This window comes from Thunnus albacares, chromosome 4, assembly GCF_914725855.1.
Source record: "Thunnus albacares chromosome 4, fThuAlb1.1, whole genome shotgun sequence".
In the NCBI taxonomy this organism is placed as follows: Eukaryota; Metazoa; Chordata; class Actinopteri; order Scombriformes; family Scombridae; genus Thunnus; species Thunnus albacares.
This window is the reverse complement of record NC_058109.1, coordinates 28,655,534-28,676,831: the sequence shown is the minus strand read 5'-3', so window position 1 is coordinate 28,676,831 and position 21,298 is coordinate 28,655,534. Positions and strand designations below refer to the sequence as shown.

Below are 21,298 nucleotides of genomic sequence, written 5' to 3'. Positions count from 1 at the left end.
TGCTTTCTGTGAAATAAAAATGTTGTGTAAAATTTCCTGCAAGTTTTTTAAAAGTTTTACAAAAATCTTCATAAACTATTCATCACTAAAAAAAGATTAATTTACTAGTTGACAGAATACTATAAAGACCATTTAGTAGCTGTTCTAGAGCTTTCCAGTATATCACTCAATGTTCTTCAGGAAGTGGAGAAATACATAAAGTTGAACATTTTGCAATTGTTCGTGTTCAAATTCCCATTTTTCTCCTCTGTTGAGGAAGATCGTGTTACATGATTGAAAGCTCCAGAACAGCTATTAAATTATCCTTGTGGTGAGGTCAAGAGTGAACTTTCAATCTCAAAATGTATTAAAATGACTAGCAGAGGGTGTTGTGAATGCCACTGTAAGGAACATTACTGAGGTCAAATGAGGTAAAAACATCACACCTACGTCTTCTTTGATAGTTTCAATTTATTCGACTACTTTAATCTGACAAAATAAAATTACAGCCTCTCTTTGCCCTCCTGCAGCTCTGGTCTGATGCCAGAAGGCAGCTGCAGTGGGGGTGATGGTGCAAAACCTGATGTCTGTCTCATGAAGATGAATTACTGACATCTTGCAGACTGTATGCCTTTCTCAAGCCCGATGATATACTGTATGTCTGCACCAGGAGAAGCCGGGCCTTTCAATCCCACACACCGTTATTAACAGTCTCGGCTGTCATTCTTTACAGAGCTCCTCTACATCAGCAGCACACAGACACGCTGCCAGATGTCTTACTCCTGATCCGGTCCAACTGGCCTGCTGAACACCTGTTCAACACCACTTAAGTTTGTTACAGAACACAGATTTTTTTCTTTATCAGGACTCAAGTTTATCCAGCTGTTCCGAAAGACAAGATTCAGTGGTTTAACAGGAAGATGGAGATCCAAAGTTGTATGAGCTGTGAGGTCTGTTATCAAATGCACATTTTCACCCAGGCAACATTTTATATCGTCATACCTGATGGTCACAACAGAATTCAAATGCAGATACAGTTTGTGTTATATAATCTCTGCCAACAGGGATAAATATGAGTAACTTTTTACTTTCTTAAATGTTTTGTTTCTGAAGAAACTGCTCTGGGTCATTTTAGTGCAAACTTTCCAAGTCACACGGAAAGGAAAACATAAGAAAATCCTTTGTTCAACCTTCCTCTGTGACCAGTTCTAATTGGTTTGCGGTAGTGGTTAATACTGCGTGGGCGGTTCAGCTGCTGGTCATAAATACAATCCCCAGATTAAAGCTCATTCTGTGACAGGCAGTCAGTCATCTCTTGTATCTGGTCCCTTCGCGTCCTCCTTTCTTAAGTGTCCCTCTGGATTTGCAGAACTCATGGGAGGGGAGGGGGGCGAGCGGTCAGTGACAGCCACAGGCTCTGACCACCATGTTGCGGTACTTCTTGAGGATTACGTTGGAGCTGTCATCAAAGTAGAGCACTGAGATGCCATGGAGCTGTGTGGGGGCACAGCAGGGCTTGGGCACCGTCTCCGGGTTGATAAAGTGCACCTGCAGTTAGAAGAAGCATAAATCAGCTGTCACAGAGAGTGGAGTCTGCAGTAAAAGGGACTGTCATCAGGGACTGTTCGGGACTTACCAGAGTTTGCACAATAGCGTGATTGGTGGCATTCATGTAGGAGTTGAGAGGGAAGGCGCACTCCCCCTCACAGTAGTACGCTGCATAGCCTTCTGGTGCTATGATCCAGTCCTGATAAAGATAAAACCACAGACGAAGGTTCAGTTAAATGTCACCTTTTGAACTTAGATGAAGTGAAATTAAATAAGGTTCTGTAATATACCTGCCATCCCAAATCTCTGAAACTGACATACAGCTCATGCTTTTTACATCCCTCTTTGGAGATGCCCAGATTATCTGAAATTGAAAACATGCAAATGTTAAGTTGGTGAGTATTAAATGCCAATGAGTCAAAAGTCATTATTGGCCATGACTAGTGTCTATGGTGATTTGAAGGGGTCAGACACCTGTTGCAGCCTCCACTGCCTTTAGTGCATCATGTACAGTCTTCTGGGATCTGGAGCGGTTAGACTGGCGTCCCTTATGGCCGTGGGCAGATCGGATGCTGCGGAAGCGAACCTCATTGGCTTTGAAGAAGGCAACCATGAAGGGCTGCTTGTCCTGGGGTCCGCTGCCCGTCAACAGTCCCGCCAGCTGGGGGCTCCTCCTCTGGCCTACAGGGGGAGACAGGGATCAGGAGGGGGAACAAGACTTATGAGTCTCAACCAACCACTGAATATGGCAATAACACACATCTGAGTTTCTACTTAACAATAAATTTTTCATCCTAATATGACCACAACAACCACAATCATGACTTGAACTCTGTAAGCACCCACTACACAGATTTACTCAATATGTGATGATGTTCTTTGTAACATTAAATCACTTCTCTACACAAAGGCTGTAGTCTTTAGACTGTTGTTACTAGTTAATGTATGGCAGTGACTGACCATGTCTGTCCTCCAGGACCAGGTGCAGGCCAAGGTTCTGCTCAGGGTTGACCACCCAGAGGTTACTAGTGGCGGTAAGGTCAAAGACCAGCCAGCCCTCCTCTGCAGCCCACACTTCACGCTGGTCCAGCAGCAGCAGCTCCACTTCACTGAGGGGAGAATGATATGTAATTATATAATTAAGTCAAGGCAGATCCACATTTCAGCCAACATGTGCCTACCCCATCAAAACACAGGTTTTCAGCGGTGTACTCCTTTAATAAGATGCCTGTTTTTACACTGACTGAAATCACAGGTTCTTGGAAGTTTTCTTGGATGCAGCATCAAAGAAGATGAAGAAAGAAAACTTCCAAGCGTCTCTGCTTGCAATTGCGTTGCCACACAACAATAACAGAAACACAACAGTGATGAAATGTCCACTGTGATGAGTTATGTATTTCTTGTAGAAACTTGCTCAAGTTTCTGCAAATTGATCTAATTTCTAATGGAAATTAATAGAAACCAATGGCAGCCTGGACGGTGGGAAAACAACATAAAAGCGAATGGTATGTTGGGCTGTCATGTCAATTATACATAATTAGTATTTAATAGGCTAAAAAAATGCAAAACTAAAGTTTGTAGTTTGTTTTTGTCTGTACATCCATACTGAGAGAACAGTGTAGGATTTTTTTGTACATATTCACCCAATTTAGGACAATGCAACAGAAATATTGCATAAAGGCAACCAAGAAATTTTATGACCAAACAGTGGAATGCTGTAGATGTACGGAGCCCCTAAGGGGGAAGAAAAAGATGAGCCAAGTCAGACAGCTGACCTCAGTCCAACTGAGAATGTGTTTCATTCGCTGAAGACCACGCTAAAGGCAAAAAGCCCTGACAATAAGCAAGAAGTAATTATGGCTGCAGTACAACAGGCCTGCTAGAGCATCACCAGGGAAAATACTAATTGTCTGCTGATGTCCATAGTTTATAGACTTCAGACTGTCATTGACTGTAAGGGAACCAAATATGAACATGATAACTTGTCCAATTATGTTCAGTCCCCTAAAATTGTGAGACTGTGTATAAAAAGGGCCACAATTTCTACACTGTTTGTCAGATAAAGTAAAATCAAAGCTGTGAGTCAACCAAAGTGTTGGAGTACTGAGCCACCACAACAGAAATGTGCCAACAGAATTATTTCTGACTGCACACTAAATACAGTACACTCAATCAGGCTTAATCTAATTTGCAAAACAGAAAAAGAATTAAGAAATACTTCATTTTTCATTGTCTTTTGCATTTTCTTTCTCTTTTTCCTAGGCTTTGTAACACAAAACCTAATTCAGCAGAAAGGAAATATGTATTGCAAAATAATACAAACAATTATTTAAATTCAAGGTTGAATTTTGTCATTTCAGCCTCAGAAAATATGTAGCAATCTGAATATCCAGTATAAATCCCCATCAACAGGTAACACCTTGAACACCCTGAAAAATTATCAAAGGAGCACTTTCTTAACATCGCAGAAGAAAAATCCTACACTATGTGTTGTCTTAAGGGTAGATTTCACAGACAATAGGTATGTTTACAGATTGAGTTTCAGACCCTCAGGCAGACGTCTGTCTTTGTCCTGCTGCCTGCTCGTCTGTGTGGAGTGGCCTTTATTTGTGTCTGTGAATGACAATGGTGTTGCCCTTAACACCGTCGTCAGCCCTGCTGTCACCGATGAAGGACTTTAAACCTACTGCCCCTCCATTCACCCATGTCCCCCCCGGCAGGCTGGAGTAGGTAAATGGAGTAGAGAGACTTTATAATGCAGGTGGTGGAACTTTGATTTGTCAGGAGGGGTTTGTACAGAGTGTAATTATCCTTCAGTCAGAAAATTTGTCATGCTGTTACCGAATTTCAAATGCGGTTTGAAACAAGAAAACATTGTGAGGGTAACAAGACAGAAGCTGGGAGACTGACAGACAAAACAGAACCATGTACAGACGATCAGACAGACAGAAACATGAAAGCATAACCACCTGTGTGAGGGAAAAGGAGTGAACTGACATCTTGTGGGTTGAAGGTGTTATTTGTGGTGGGAGCTGCATATTATGAATGCTGGTCTCTTGGGGAGTCCTGTTCTGACTGTGTGAGAGTGAACTCGCTCTGGAGGGAACCTCTCTGTTTCTGTAATTGACACTAATGTCTGTGTAAACAGGTTCGGAGCTGACACTAACATCAGCAGAAATAACCGGTTGGGAAATGTGGAGCGACGCAGCCAAAGCAGACAGATCTGCATGCATGAAGCTAACAACCAGTTTTCACAGAAAAACACACAGTAGCATGAGGTGTTTGTTTAAACTCAACCACACTACTTGTACTGTGTCACTAACATAAGAGGATAATCATATGTAGCAATGAAACATGCAGTCAGTATGAAGGCTTGGTACAGTAGGTTGTTTAGGAAAGGCTTTAAAGGGTTAGTTCACTCAAACTGGAAAAAAAAAATCCCTTTACACCAGAGGTATCAATGCATATTGTGTTTTTCATGTGCACTCAGGTTTTTAAGATTTCAGGCACCACCCCATTAAGATGGAGATGAATTAGTTGGCGGTGCTCACATTATTAAACAATTTAACAGTCTGCAGCCATGTTAGTGGCTCTGTGAAGCTGTACTTTAGGTGAAGCCTTCAGCTAAATGCTTATGTTAGCATGCTAACAATGACAATGCTAACATGCTGACGTTCGGCAGGTATAATGTTCACCATGTTTACTCTCTTTGTTTCACATGGATTTAACGTGCATGCTAACATTTGCTAATTAGCACAAATTAAAGCTGAGGTTGATGGGAGTGTCATTACTTTTGCAGAAAAATTATCATAAACCCCTGAAGTATTGGACAAATTTCAAATTTGTCCTGATGATGATGCTAGCTGGAAAGTTAAGGGACCTTCGTGAGGTGCATGTGAATGTCTGTACCAAGAGTGCCAAGTTGTTGAGACATTCACTAAAAAGTAAAAATGTCAACAGTAAAAAAAAAAACCTCATGCTTGTCAAGGGATCACCAAAGTCAGCAGGATTCATCCTCTGTGGACCAGAATGTCAGTACAAAATTTCATAGCAATCCATCCAAAAGATGTTGAGAAATTGCTACTGCGAGCAGTTTTCTTTACAAAAACTGCTGAGAGTATAGTCAGGGGATTATCCTGAGTAATTCATACACTGTTTCTGGAAAGTCACATGGCTGTTGCGTTGCACCACATTGCTGTGAGTACCACCAATTAAATTCTTTTAAACTCTGTCTTGGGGTGGTAACAGATGTGGATATCTCAAAATGTAATTGACTAAAACAAAAACTATTTCCATGTCTAGATACCACTAAAATAAGTCATAATAAGTCAGAAAATATGTTTTTAATAATTTGCTGAACTGGCCACTTAATTCTAAACACCACTTAGAAGATCAAGCTGAATGTGTGGTACAAGATGAAGTAAATCAGAGGCAAAAACCAAACTATAAAATTCCTGTAAACTTTGACATTGACAAGAGCTGAAAAGAAAACACCCTTACCCGTTTGGAGGTTCCTGCAGGACCTGGTAGACACTGACTCTGAACGTTTCGTTCTCAAAGCGTTCCTGGATGAAGTCCTTGTAAATCCTGAACTCTGCTGCTGTGACAGCTTCTCCCTCTGGAATACGGGAAAGGTCAAATCTGAATTCCCTTTGGTGCTGCTGGTACAGAAGATCCTGATCCTGATCAACTGGCAGGAAAAGAGAGACAGCAATATGGGGATAAGTGTACATCAAACTGGAAGAAGTGGTGATTTTTTACTAGTAGAGTGAAAGAGGTTACAAGTTGTCAATCAACATTTGATTGAGGCTTTGATGTGCCTCCCTGAAATGCTCCATTTATAATCCACTCAGTTATGATACCACCATGATTAAAGGTTGATTGTTTTCTGCCCAGCTGACATATTCACAGTAAAATAATACTTCTGACCCTCAGAGGGAAAGTTTCTACATTGTGAGGAAAAAGCAAACCGCTGTGAGATGGTAAACCAGTCAGTGGTTGCAATATCTGTCGCAACTGTCGCTGAATCAAACAATCCTCTGATGTGCGTCCCTCTGCCCACATCTCGGAAGCACTGTGTCAGAAATAGGAAAAATCCTGCTTCCATCAGTCAAGTGATTGATCTAAACATCACTTAAGTCAAGTTCACCATACATGCCAATATGGGGGAGAAAAAACACACTCAGGGCTCAGTTTGGCTCCCTGTTTAAATTACACACATGTGCTGACCACAAGAAAAGGCCTGGTAAGGCACTGCCCGGAAAACCGCAGCAGTCAGTGTGCTTTTATAAACACACTCACATAAAGTGCAGAGAGCCTCACACATTCATGTGTGTCTTAAGTACCAGATTCTGTACCACCCACACATCCCTGATCATTTTGCCATGAACCACCATCCAGTGATTTCATTCTGATTGCAGAGGATGAAGTAAATCAGCAGTAGCTGGTGGCACTGTGGGGTTTCCACCCAGTCATACGCCAGCTGAAGCTCTCCAACACTCAGACTTTCCAGCAGAACAGTGGTCAGAAAGACCCCGAAGCTTCCTGAAGCTTTCCAGTGTCGTGTTTTTACAGCATTAGTCAATGTGTTTGTCCTTGGAAAGAGCGGTGGAGGTCTCTGGTGAAGGTGTGCAGAGCAGAGCAGCGATTAGCCACCTTAAACACATCCTGCCCACTGACATACACCATGACATCATCATGACATCACCCTGTGTTCCTACTGATGGTCCACTATTGTTTCAGCACACAGACAACCACACACGCACGACGCCCAGACTGGAAACACAACATTTATTTCATGGCACTAAACCGATTCAGTCTTCTAAAAACATTTCTAACGACGCAAAAACACACACAGCCCGCTCATCGTTAAGAGCAGTGCATTCTGAACCCTGCGAGTCATTTGTTTGACCGCAATTAAATGCTGGAAGGGAACGAGGGGTGTTTTTATGAAAGCAATAATTGCTTGTAAGGACTCGGTGTGTTTACGTTAGGGACCATTAGCTGCAGAGATCAGACCTCAGATATGCAAACTTCCCTCTGGGAGGCATTTCAACACTTCACATTGCTCCTGACACTGCAGGGCCACACAGCCACGGAGCTATCATTAACCTATTGCAATTTTATAGTAAGTGGAGTTTTTTTTGTTTTTTTTTTACACATCGGTGTGGGTGGTTCACTATGTCTGCACAAAAACAAAAGTCACAAAACTTTATGGAATATGATTTTTGTGAACAATAATCATTGCTTCAAGTTTTATTAATGTCAATCTATGCATCGGTCAAGCTCTGTCTATTCATTTGTGAGTTTTCAACTGTTTACAAGTTAAAGTCTATATTTTAAGTCTATTTCTCAAGTGAATATTTTCTGCCCATTCACACCAATGAATGTCTGCGTGTTTTGACAGGTTTGACAACATTTTTCAAACCCTAAGCTGTTTTCTTGCAGATTATTAGAACAACCAAAAATACCTCGGCTAAACAAATATTGCATCTATGCATAAATCTGCCACAGAATGCAGCTCTGTGTCTGCTTGTTGGTGACAGAGTGAGTTATAAGCCTCACACAGAGTTCGTCAATAAAGTTTGTAAGACAGAAATTAGGTAAAAGTATTTTATCAGGGGTTGTCACCCTGTAATTACTGCTGGAGCCACTGAGGGAAGAGAAAGCATTTATTTTGCACATGGATGTATAAATAATAAGAAGGTTAATGAGATTTTCTGGTGGGGCAAAAGAAATTCTTAGTATGATCTCCTTATGCTACCTACAGATCAGCTTAGCAGGACAAGTTCTCGAAAACACAATACTCCCTCTGTTCCTCAGCAACACAGTCTTCCTTCAGCTGTTGGGAGAGCATTGTGCACTCTTTCTTTCTTAATGAAAGCCAGTGACATTTTTGGTCATTAAGCCTTTTCCCATGCTACGCAGGTGTGTGTTTGGTCAATGCAGAGAAGCCCATACTGAACGCATGTGTACACGTCTCCAGGCGAAGACTTTCAGCAGCAGTAAACAAGCAGGTCTAACGTAAGGGTTAGAGAGCAGAGAGCTGCAGAAAAAGCTAAGTGGCCGATAAAAGTGTAGGCCTCGGCACTACATGGAATCTATTTGTTTATTAACAAATGCACAAAAGAAAAAATGCGCGGTCCAATAGCAGCTGCCTTGTGTAATGTTGCATGACAATGAGACGAATGCTTCCTGCTGGTGATTCTGGGGTACGGCGTGTGGTTTGGCATTCCAACAGAAGTAAACATATGCAGTCATGTTAGATATATGAGCATGTGACATAGCATAGTATGCGTATGTGGAGACTTTACAATATCAAAAAGCTCTCAAATAATGTCAAACTAATGAAAGATACTTTTCAGAAAGCTGTACCTCTAACAGAACTGTTTTCACTTAAAGTATATTGAGTAAATGTGGCAGATTTATCTAAAATAATTGGACATTTTTCTAAGTGTGGTCCACCTGCAGGATATACCTGGGAGCACTGGGAGCTCTACAGCAGCTCTCCCTCACACTGGAAGCTGTGGTCTTTGGAAGGGAAATACCATAATCCAGTTGGGTCTTGAAGCGATCATCCAGGGACCACCAAGATAGAGTCACTCCAGCATAATGTGGGAGCCCGGGCTAAAAACTCTGACAATCATCAGCACAGGAGGCCACTCTGGGCTCCAGAGAGAAATAATACACACTCATTGTGTCTTTTTTCCTCCTTCCTCTTTATAATCAAAATCTTCAGATGTGGAACCACATAAATCTGCTATGGGGTTTTCAGAAACCACGTTTCCAGATCTCATTAGCTAAAGACTGTCAGTTAAAAGTTCATGACTGAGGACATAAAATGTTATGTTATGCACTTTCGGGTTTTTTTAACCAAATGTTTCTCCAAATGTTTTGTATTAACTACACATTTATGAGCTGATTGAAAAAAAAAACTCTGAACGGCTCCTCATTTGCAGCCTTAAATTCAATCTCAATGGCATACAAAAAATCAGACTGGAAGGTAAAAGGTTTCTTGGCAACGTATCTCAGATGAACAAACTTCATCTCTTCACAATTGACCTATAACCCTCCTCCAAGCCCTGAGGCGGGAGAGGGGCGTAAAGAAGATAAGGGTTGCTTTTGGATGGAACCCCACATCCGGATAAGAGCCACAGGCACCGTGCCGTCTACTGTTTCACCATAGTGATATCAGAGCTGCCGTAGGATCTCCAAGGGAAACAAAGGCAGGATTTGCCTTTTATAAATTCAATAATGTCCGAGTAAGCCCTGACTCCCACCTGTGACCCCCCGTGATTTACGCCCTTCAAACAAACACACAAACAGGCACATATAGATGCAGGAATGCTCTGCACACACACACACGCACTCACACACACACCTGCACTAATAGAGATTACTGCAGCAATAACATGTGTTTAGATGCAGTTTGTATCTTGATCTCAGTCAACTTCTCCCTCACTCCCCGGGGGTTTAGAAATGCCCGTTCAATTCCTAGTCATGCGAAACAAAGCCATGCTAAAGCCTCTCCCCCAGAGCTTTGAAGGGATTCTGGGGAAATCGGATACAGGCATGTTGTCATAACATTTACAGCTCGGAATGCATAATGCTTGATTTCAAGTGAAGAAAGTGACCCAAAAGCCACAAAGTCAGAGACACCCTGGCTTTCACAAAGGCGCACACACACATACACACACACACATACATATTGCTCTCTGTTGTGGAAGACTGGACAACAAAATGGAAAACACTGAAAACTTATTCTTAATTGAATCAGATGATCTCTGACCAAGATGAATAGATGAAGTCATCATTGTATTGGTTAGGTACTTGCAAAGAATCCTAATAACAAAATCAAGAAGAAAAGCAATCATTTAACATTTTTATGAATACATTATAGGTATCATACTAAACTACTAATCTAAAAAGTTAGAGGCTGTCAGTGATGCCATGATAAAGAAATACTGTAAATATCACAGACACATTATGTAAAGGGTTTATCTTAGGACTGAACCTTTTGTCCCATATTTTTTAATTTCGTTTCATTATAGAATAACGGTTTTTAAAAGTTAGATAGGAAACTTACCAAGATTGACAAAGCTCATCACCATATCTGCGTCATCCAGGAAGCGGCTGTCCTGTGGTGTCACCATGGGGGAGGCCTGGGTTGGTAAAAGGGGCTTGTAGTAAGAATATCCGGGAGGCTCTGCGTCTGTAGAGATTGTATTGTACAGGTCCAGCATGAACATCGGGGCAGCGTTGTGTTTGGTGTGGACGTGCGGCCGCGGACGATGCGGCAGCCCCAGGATGGAGAGGATTTCCCGCTGCATCTCCCTGCGCTCCTGGCTCCGCAGCCGCCGCTGGATGAAGCTGGAGCGCACCTCGTTGTCCATGGAGAAGTTGGAGAAGGCGACCTGAGTGGCCAACACGCAGCACCTCCACGCCAGAAGGGTCGTTAATGTCGCCAAGGCGCTTGTCACCATTTTACCCAAATTTTACGCGCGGCTTTAACTATTCCAAAGTTAGACTGGGGATGCGGTTCCTTCATAAACAGTCCTCCTGTGCGTGGGGGGGTTAAATACACTACCCTCTATTAACTCATCTGCCGCTGCGCACTGTCCTCTGGTGTGATACAGCCGTGCGCTTCTCTTGATGGCAACTTTGGAATGGGTTTTATTGAGGCGCTGTGTCAGGGGAGGGGCAGGAGGGGTTCAGAACGGGATAAACCAAGACTGGAAAGAGTGGGAGAGTTTGCGGGGATGAGTCAAATAAAGTAGGGCGACAAAAGATCAGTGTCCTATTATGGAGTGCACCTCTCTATCTTGGTAATAAGATGGGTGGGGTGTGGACCTTTCAAATCCAAGTGTCCAATCAATTGATTCTTTGTTTGGTCATGATTGTTAAGCCACTGAAAGTGATCTTATTATTAATATATGATTAGCACACCTTGTATTCTAAAGACAGTCTCCTCTTTTTCTCTGCACACAGTGTATAGCCTGGCAGCCAGTATTTCTCTTCCAACATCAAATGTCATGTGTCTAATATTCATTTTCAAACTTCTCCTCTATCCAGACAGTGTGAAATACTGTTGAGGTTTCAGCTGCTTCAACATAGTGCACATGAAATACTCCAACCCCTCCTAAATGATCAGTCCAAAGGTAAAGGGGGGAAATCCCATAATCCTGTCTCCAACACAGACATCTTTGAACTCAAACAATAAACTCAGGCCCACCCTAATTGTTGAGGGGTTTGAGGGTGATCAGCAGCAGCAGTTGCAGGCACATGAAGGGACATGCCAATAGCCCCAATGAATTACTACAACAATGTGCAAAGCACTCACTGTGACTACTTTAATAGAGGGTTAATGGGTGTGGGGGTGGGTGATGCATGACAAAGCAAGAATCCAACTTTTAAGTACAGATTATACATGTGTTACTTAGGTTTTAGGACAGCGCTGACTGGATCGGAACATAATACTCAAAGGAAGAGGTTAATGTGTCATAGCCACCAAACTAAAATGACCTTTTACTTATGTGCTCAACTGCTTCTCAACTTCTGTTTTTCAACTTCTTTGTGAAAATGGACTACTGGGATAATCATTATATTGATTAATTCAAACTAAAAATCACACTACCAAAAATGTAATTCAAAGTTACCTTGGCAGCAGAAACTAGTCCCTTAAGAAGGTTTCTTCCCAGCAGAGGTCACTTTACATGACTCATCCCTGCAACCCAATATAAACCCAAGAGTCCTCTCTATCCACTACAAACATCTATAAACTGTCCTACCTCTGTAATAATAACCATTAAGGTTGTAAATATTTGTTTTGCTCAAGAACACTTTTTCAGGGTGGATGCATGCCAACAGGTCCTCTATGTGACTGTCTCTCCACCCCAGCCTCTTCATCATACATCCTTTTAACCTGAAGGAGCTTTTACACTCTGTTGCAGCAGCACAAACTGTTTAGCTGCTGCACAGTCAGACAACTTTGCACACTGACTCAGTGCAATACGGTTCTCATTACGTCTCCCACTGGTGCTGCAACCACACTGTGTGTCACATCGCCTACTGTTTAAATGCACACAGCAGCTGAATAATAGCCCATGTGATGAAAATAGTTCCCACGTCAGGTAACTTAACTAACTGTTTTGTTTTGTTTAGGTTTTTTGTTTGTTTGTTTGTTTTTTTATATACTGTGTACACCAACTGGCTACTTAATTAGGTACACTAATGTAATGCAATCCAACACAACAGTTCTGCCATAAATTATACTTTTACAAAGTTTATACTTTTTCAGTTTTTGTTGACATTGTCAGAGAGGTAATGATTCTACTTCATGTTTATTATTGAGGTGGTAGTGGGTGGTGGTGCTTTTGTACCGGAGTGCATTATATTGAAAAGTGTTCCTAATATTTTGCCCCCCTCATGTATGTTAATGGAGTGGACAAAGTATTAGGAACATCATTCAATATAATACACTCTAGTACACCACCACCACCCACTACCACCTCAATAATAAACATAAAGTAGAATTATCACCTTTCTGACAATGACAACAAAAATTGAAAATGTATAAACTTCATAAATGTAGAACTTATGGCAGATCTGTTGTACTGGGTTGCATTAGATTGCACTGGTGTATCTAATGAAGTGGCTGGTGAGTGTATCAATCAAAAGTTTGGACACTTTCTCATTCAATTGAATGGGAAGGTGTATCCAAACTTTTGACTGGTACAATGTATATAATATAATTTATGGTCAATATATGGACAATATAATGTATATGTTGTTGGAGAATTATGTTGTATATAATTTGTCTAAAAAGCAAAGATCTCTATGTGCCCAGCTGATTTTTGGTATTTTATCTCTGACTGTTGAAACTAGACGGCATGTAAATCCAGAAGAAGAAAAGCAGATTTGTCCAATGTGATGATATAGAAAATGAGTTACATTTTGTTTTCTACTGTCCATTTTATTGTGAACTGCACAATGCTTTGTTTAATAAGATAAAAATAGATATTGATTTTGTAAATATGGATGATGTACAAAGACTGAGTTGGCTGTTCACATATCAAACATTTAAATTAGCCAGTTTGCTGGAGAAAGCCTGGGAGAAGAGGAAAAAAACTCTTTAGCAAGATCATCTGTAGATATGTAACAGTTTTTGTGAACAGCTCACTTTGGATTTTTGTTTTGTTTTTATTTTGTTAGTGTTTCTTTTCTTTCCCCTTTTCCACATGCTTTGTATATGCAATACTGGAAAAGGTATGTTTTGTACAATAGTGGTGTCTTGTAATCCCAAGTGGTATGAACCAAATGTTTGGTATGACACAGACATAAAAATAAAACTATATGTAGAGCTACTGTGAAACTACAAACTGTCTCTGCAGCACAACAATTCCTTATAAATTTGGCCAAATTGTTGCTCAGCCTGACTTTTATTCTGTTTTCACTTTCCCTCCATAAGTGATGAGCAGGAGCACTGTTTGTTTTGTTTACCTGGCCCTTCTCCTTCTCCTGGGATTAACCTCCCACCGCTACTTTATCTCCAGTTTCTTTTTGTCACACACTGCCTCCCGGCGGTAAATCCTGGTATTACATCCCTTTACTTGTGCCAAACGTCACCAAACTGCGACACACGGCGAAATAAGCGCCACATTTTCGCTGCGCAGGATTATTTTTTGGTATTTTTAGCGTATCCAGCTCGTAGCCATAGTTGAGAGGTATGTATAATAATGTAGTTTCGAGACAGGTTTTCAGATTACGCAATGTTTAAATGGGGCATTTCAAAAATATTGCTGCCCAGAATACTTTACAATCTAACAGCTAAGCGAACACAGCGGATGCTAATTTTAGCTAGCGTTTAATTTGTGACCCACACAGGGGCTACAATAATAATGCTGTTACATCCACCCACACCCGTTTGACACAGGTTTAAACTACATACATACACAGTTGTTTACAAGCTTGCTAGCATTAAGAAGCCAATAACAGTAGTTAGCCCTAACATTAGCTGTGAAGCTGGTTTCCGTCAGTGTGAGTCGACATGTCTTCAGCTAATATGTAACCTCAATAATGTCATAGTATTATTGTGCGTTTCTTAATAACTGTCTGCTGTGACAAAGCCTGGTAGTAAAAGTAATCGGCCTTTTTAGTCAGTTTTTAGCATCAGCTGCTGTGTCTGTTTACCTGTTGACACGTTTTGGCTTTTTTGATAGTAATGCTGCACTTTTCAGATGACGACAGCTACATGAAAGTATCCTGCTGTTATTTGACTGATATGTTGCCTCTCTCTTTTCTGTCTGTCCAACACAGATTAGGAATAACGGGAATGCACCATGAGTTTATTTGGCACAAACTCCGGGTTTGGAACAGGAGGGACTGGTGTCTTTGGAAGCACAACGACAGACAGCCATAATCCCATGAAGGTGAACTATCCGGAGATGTGACAAAATCATTTCTTAAATTGTTAGCTTGGCTCACTGAAAAGCCTTCACCTGTTCCCCTCACTGCTTAATGATGTCCTTTGTTTATGTTCCCGATTTGTCGGACAGGATGTTGAAGTGACCTCACCACCTGATGACAGCATTAGCTGTCTGGCTTTCAGTCCTCCCACCATGCCGGGGAACTTCCTCATCGGAGGATCCTGGGCTAACGATGTGAGGGTTATTTGTTATTGTTTTAATTAGGTTGATTTAGTGAACCCAAGGTTACAAGATTACAGTTGAGAGTCAGGAGGATAGATAGATAGATAGATAGATAGATAGATACTTTATTAATCCCAAAGGGAAATTAAAATGTTACAGCGGCCAACAATGAGATAAAAAGGTCAAAGCTAGATAATGTTTGGTACTAGATACTGTTTGTATTATGTGAACAAGTTAATTCACTTTAACTCTGTATTATCTGAGCTCAGGTCCGATGCTGGGAGGTGCAGGACAACGGACAGACTGTCCCCAAAGCCCAACAGATGCACACAGGTCCAGTGCTGGATGCATGCTGGAGTGATGTAAGTCTCATCATACAGAGTCATTTTAGCCCTGCTGTAGACACTGTCTGCTAGGCCATAGAATAATTTATGATGTGCTGTTCTCTTTAACCAGGATGGGAGTAAAGTGTTCACTGCTTCCTGTGACAAGACAGCCAAGATGTGGGATCTTAACAGCAATCAAGCAATGCAGATTGCACAGGTTGGATGAGAACCTTTAGATCATCTATGTGGTCATTATAGTGAAGCAGAATCATCTCACAGCACATCATTTCTCTTCATAGCATGACGGCCCAATCAAAGCGATCCACTGGATTAAAGCCCCTAACTACAGCTGTATCATGACTGGCAGCTGGGACAAAACACTGAAGGTACAACAGCCACTTCACCACATCTGTTAGAGCTTGAAAATACATACAGTACATCTAGAAAATAAGTGAGATGTAAAAGAGCTTTTTTCATATGTGGAGATTGTAAAAAGTGCAGTGGAAAACACTTGAAACAGTTAATCATTGCAGCTTTTCCATAACAAGCTTTGCCAGTATACTCTTAACTCAGACCTTTAAGTTTTGATATTGAGGATCTCATGAGCATGTGAGAAAGGTGTTTAGCTACAAGACTTAAGTTTTGGGCTGGCACAGTGTAACTGTAATTTGAGCTTTTCATTTCCCAAACAGACTACAACATAGATTTATTGTGTTGATTAAAGTCAATACAGGAAATTATACTTGGTTCCAAAACAGCATTCAGCAGTCCATTAATGTAATGAAGGAGTGGTATGTTGAACTTTGTGGTGTTTAATGTAGCACTGAGAAACATGACATCCTTTCTGGTTTTCACTCCAGTTCTGGGACACCCGCTCTCCCAATCCCATGATGTCTCTGCAGATGCCAGAGAGATGTTACTGTGCAGACGTTGTAAGTGGCTTTTGAGGATTATGATGTATTTTAATTCTTGCTGATTGGATGATGGATTGAGTGGTTTTGTATTTTTGTATTTTGACACATTTGTGACTCTGTTATATAGGTTTACCCCATGGCAGTGGTTGCCACAGCTGAGAGAGGCCTGATAGTGTACCAGCTGGAGAACCAGCCCTCTGAGTTTCGCAGAATAGACTCTCCTCTTAAACATCAGGTGATTACATGGAATTTTCCTTCTCCATTAACTATTTTCTCTTTGTCTTCTTTTCCCACTCTGTATACATCGTGCCACTTAACCTGGTGTTTTTTTTTATCTACAGCCATATTCATTTTCTTTGATACAAGTTGTATAGTAGTAAGTATATTATTTTATTATTATTCATGTATAACTGTCTTTTGATCCAATGTACTTTTCCGCCCTCATCCTGTAGCACCGCTGTGTTGCCATATTCAAGGACAAGCAGAACAAGCCAACAGGCTTTGCACTGGGAAGCATTGAGGGACGAGTGGCCATCCACTATATCAACCCTCCAAACCCGTGAGTGCCAAAAACAATCCATTTCTTACAAGTGAATGAGTTTTTGACGTTGTGCTTATCATTAACTACTATTATTGTTGTTATAATTATTGTTGTTACTGTGTTTATATAATTAAAAGCTTCGCTCTTGCTGTAAAACACCTGACATGAATGTGTTTCCCTGATCTCTATCAGAGCCAAAGACAACTTTACGTTCAAGTGCCACAGGTCCAATGGAACCAACACAACCACTCCACAGGACATCTATGCTGTAAGTTGTTCTGAGACAATGTTGACGTTGTGAAAGTGACATAACTTGAAGCAATTCATCAGACTGTATAAAGCCACAAAAGGCTTTATACAACTTTTTTCACTCATGCAGTAGTAATCCACACAACCTATAAATGACCCCAAGGACAGTAGGGGTGCAGTGCCCCCACCTACAGGTGTATGGGGTAGCCTGTATACATTTGTGTTGTTGAAAGATCTTTTCTTTCTGTCCCATGTAAGCCAGTCTGGCAAAAATAGACCTGGCGCGTAAAGATAGCGGAGCAGGGAAAGAAACGGACGTGAGATGTGAGGCTCACAGACCTGGTGGACACTCACAAGCCGGTTAGAAATATCTGCAACTATTGTGTCCCAAAACAAAATAACAACACTGAAATTCATGTCTGTGCATAATGATGGTCAGATAACGATCATTACTGTCATTACAATTAAAAAGTTTTTTTTCTTTAACAATGTACTTCAATGATTAGAGAGACTGCTTTCAGTAATTATACTTTCAGTTATAGGAAACGTTTCCATGAGCAGATATCGATATCCAGGACAGTGCTTAATATCTGACATCAATATTAATGTCAATAGGGTTTTGTAGTAATTAACAAATGTTAGTATGCTAACGCACCAAAGTAAGATGGTGAACATGGTAAACATTCTACTGTGAAAGCCTGTGCAATAAAACAATAGTGATGTGTACCAGCGATAGACACTTCATCAATAGCAATAACAAAATTGTTCGATAGAATATTCGATTGTTTTACTTAAATGCATTAAATACAAACAGCATGAAAGCACATAATGAATACGCAAAGTTTGATTGCAAGAACAATCCCCAAACGTGCTCCCTCCCTGGCTCATAAACAGCCTATCATATCCCTTGATAATAGAGCGATTGACATGACAGCCAATCATTTAACAGGTGTGTTGTTCAGTTGCACCATCGACATGTGACACAACAACAGAAACAGCGTGTTTTTCTTTTGGATTTATAATATTCACCCTTTTTTAAAAATAATTTGATTGACATGGTGGTGTTGTGACCTTGAATAACCCTTATGTATCATTTCTGAAACTTAATCATCACAATATAGTAACTTTGATAAACTGACCAGCTCAGTCATAATGTTTCCACATGTCTCACCTACTCATTTCTCTTTCCTCACATCAGGTAAACGCCATCTCCTTCCATCCTGTCCATGGCACTCTGGCTACTGTTGGCTCAGATGGACGCTTTAGCTTCTGGGACAAAGACGCCCGAACCAAGTTGAAGACCTCGGAGCAGCTTGACCAGCCCATTACGGCTTGCTGCTTCAACCACAATGGCAACATCTTCGCATATGCTTCCAGTTATGACTGGTCAAAGGTAGGAGATGTAAAGCCTTCACAAAAGTTGTGACCGGATGTTTGTATTTTACTACTCCACTTTACAACGCTTCCCTTTCCTCTGTGGCCTTTATTGATGATTGTGCTCCAATGTAGTCATTAACTGGCACTCTGAATCCCTCAGGGCCATGAGTACTACAACCCCCAGAAAAAGAACTACATCTTCCTGAGGAATGCTGCAGAGGAGCTGAAGCCTCGGAACAAGAAATGGTGAGAGAAGGGCAGCCACTGTCTGTAAACCTGGAGACCACGGTCGCCGGATGGGGCTGCCTCCCTTCCTCAATGCCCTTGTGACTCGCATCAGGGCCTTTCAGAGCGTCCCTGACATGCATGGATGTGGGAAGTGACAACTGACATGGTTCAGATCTCAGTACTGCGCTGTACTTCTACATGTAGCCATTGTTAGTGGGAATGGTGCTGTACAGAACTGAGTGGAGTCACTTTATAGGCTTGTGTGGTTTCTGCTGTAATAGTGTATACAAGCTGCCTCTGCACCTGTACAATCAGGATTATTTGGGATGAAGCTTGCTGGCTTTTTGCAGCATTGACCTTGTAAAAGTAGTGAGGCTCAACAGTGTACTCAAAGAGATGTCTAACGAATGTTATTTATTAAATTATGTAGATATCAGAGACAGGATTCTGAAATTATTGAACATAGACTAGTAATAGTTTACAATGAATTGATTTTTGTCTGCTGTAGAGTGATGTTGTACTGTTTAGTCTGTGCAAAAAGGGACACAGTTTCTGAAATAAACAAAAACAAAACCTCAGAAAGATGTTCTTTGTGACTGACTGCTCCCTCCTGTCTTTAGATTCGTCGTGCCAAGTCGCATCTCTTGTGGGGAAATGCGGAAGACCTGCTGCTTTAGTGTGTGTATACGCTCAAGACAGACTCCTTCCTTTCGGCAAACACCTGGACCAATGCCACGGTGCTGCATTCTGTGCATGGACCAATCAGACGGGCCCACCCAACCTGGCGTTGATGACAGCTGTGTGACAATTGGTCTTAGAGGTCATCATAGAAGGGGAGGGCTTTATTTGTCATTCATATTGATGTTTGGATTTTTTTTTTTAAGTGTATCCAGCTCCTTATTTTTTACAGCTTTCCAAAGACTCTTCATTCTCTTTTGATTTGCTGTTACTCCATGGTCCCATTCATGAAATTTGTAAAATAAATAATTAAGTGCATACTCATAGATTTGAACGTTTATTCCCACTTGAGGGAGTAAGTAGGTTTAAAAAAATATAACCTGTTGCGTTGACTGTATTGTATTGTTTGGGGATTCTCAGAACTGTATTGTGCATGCTAAACCATAAACGTGACCACTATCTCATATTTCAGCTGTAAAACTCTTCATCATGTGGGTCCCTGACATGGAAATGATCACGAAATCAAAAAGATAAACTTTGAGCAACATCTGTATCACAATGACCACTTCTGTCTGCTTGTTTCAATCCAAGTTAACCAGCAGGTGGAGCATTTCGTCTTTCAGTGTGTTAACTCCAGCAGTTACTGTGCCTGTAGAGAGGACCGGGAGCTAAGCAGAACAAACAAGATCAAAGCAGGACAGTGGGATTCTTCATCCAGGTTAAGTCCTTTTGACAGGGATACACAGCTGGAAATAGGGGGGATTTATCAAGAGGATATGAATGAGGCAGCACAGGCAGCTACAAAGGCCATGTGTGAAAAGTGAACCAGTTCATAGAGCAGAAGGTGTGAATTAAAAGCCATTTTATTGAGGTCATTAGAGTATCACCTCACTGTTAGCATGACACTTGGTACTTAGCAGTGGAGCTCCAAGGCACCGAGGGCGGGAAGATACTGCTGCCACAGTTCACCGACTCCTCTCAACTTCCACGGGGTGCCACTGCTGCCACTGTTAAGTCCAAATGTGTTTGTTTCCCCTCACCCCACTGCTCCTAAAATGTTATAAGTTTCCATTCTTCAATCATTTAAGCAGTACAGCTGAAGCACTGTGGAAAAACAAACAAACCGAACCCAGTTTCTTTAAACTAATTGAGCAGAAAGTGCTCCAGGTCAACACCACATGTGAAAGTAATGTTTCTTTGGACAGTCAAGTTTTTTCAAAACTTTAACTGTCAAAGTGACCTGTTACTTTCAACCCAATTGGATCTGCCCTTTGCTGCACAGAGGTTATCAGTGTTTGTGAGTAGTCAAACATGTAGAAACCATAACTGGAAAACAAGCACTCCCCACACATTTCACATTTGCCCTTATTCTTGCAAAATGTGCCAATCATTTGCTTTTATGATAGGGTAATTGAAGGTAGCCTGGGTCGGCAAGCCCAATGAAATTTGTCATATTGTACTTTAGTCAGTCTACAGTCACTCACAAAGGGACACAGTCATGTGAACTTGCCTTATGACTTTGACGTTACCTTTCCAAAAACCAGGAATAACCACAGCAACCCTTACGGTGTGTTGTAACCTAACACAATGCTACAGAATATAATACAATATGTTGATTATAGGAAGATTCAGAAAATACTACTAGAAGATTACTGTAAAATCACTAATAGACTGACTGGACTGTAAAGTATAATCCATATAGGTATATGAAGTGATACAAACTGGTTAAAATGAAGGTTACAGTCTCATTCATCAGGCCGGTGATGTTACCATTGTTCTTTTGTTTAGGTAAAAATTTAAAGTTCCCCTCCA

General features: G+C 41.2%; 2 protein-coding genes across 3 annotated transcripts; one reads left to right on the top strand and one right to left on the bottom strand.

Annotated features, from left to right (window-relative positions):
• Window positions 1–475: 475 nt before the first annotated feature.
• Window positions 476–12,792, bottom strand: LOC122981128 (bone morphogenetic protein 7-like). Its single transcript, XM_044349684.1, has 7 exons — window positions 10,613–12,792; window positions 6,028–6,217; window positions 2,488–2,636; window positions 2,002–2,208; window positions 1,818–1,891; window positions 1,616–1,726; window positions 476–1,527 (listed from the first exon to the last, which is right to left on the bottom strand). The coding sequence occupies exons 1-7, from the start codon at window positions 11,007–11,009 to the stop codon at window positions 1,378–1,380; spliced, it is 1,278 nt and encodes a 425-aa protein (XP_044205619.1). The 5' UTR covers window positions 11,010–12,792; the 3' UTR covers window positions 476–1,377.
• Window positions 12,793–14,130: 1,338 nt separating this feature from the next.
• On the top strand, window positions 14,131–20,048 carry rae1 (ribonucleic acid export 1). 2 transcript variants are annotated; one of them, XM_044349686.1, is made up of 13 exons: window positions 14,131–14,249; window positions 14,842–14,954; window positions 15,081–15,185; window positions 15,443–15,535; window positions 15,630–15,716; window positions 15,799–15,885; window positions 16,360–16,431; window positions 16,541–16,648; window positions 16,866–16,972; window positions 17,147–17,222; window positions 18,402–18,596; window positions 18,741–18,826; window positions 19,429–20,048. In XM_044349686.1, coding segments are annotated over exons 2-13 (1,107 nt in total). In that variant the 5' UTR covers window positions 14,131–14,249; window positions 14,842–14,864; the 3' UTR covers window positions 19,430–20,048. The 2 variants fall into 2 exon arrangements, with proteins under 2 accessions (XP_044205621.1, XP_044205620.1); XM_044349685.1 differs by lacking the exon at window positions 19,429–20,048 and having other exon boundaries at window positions 18,741–18,830.
• Window positions 20,049–21,298: the final 1,250 nt, after the last annotated feature.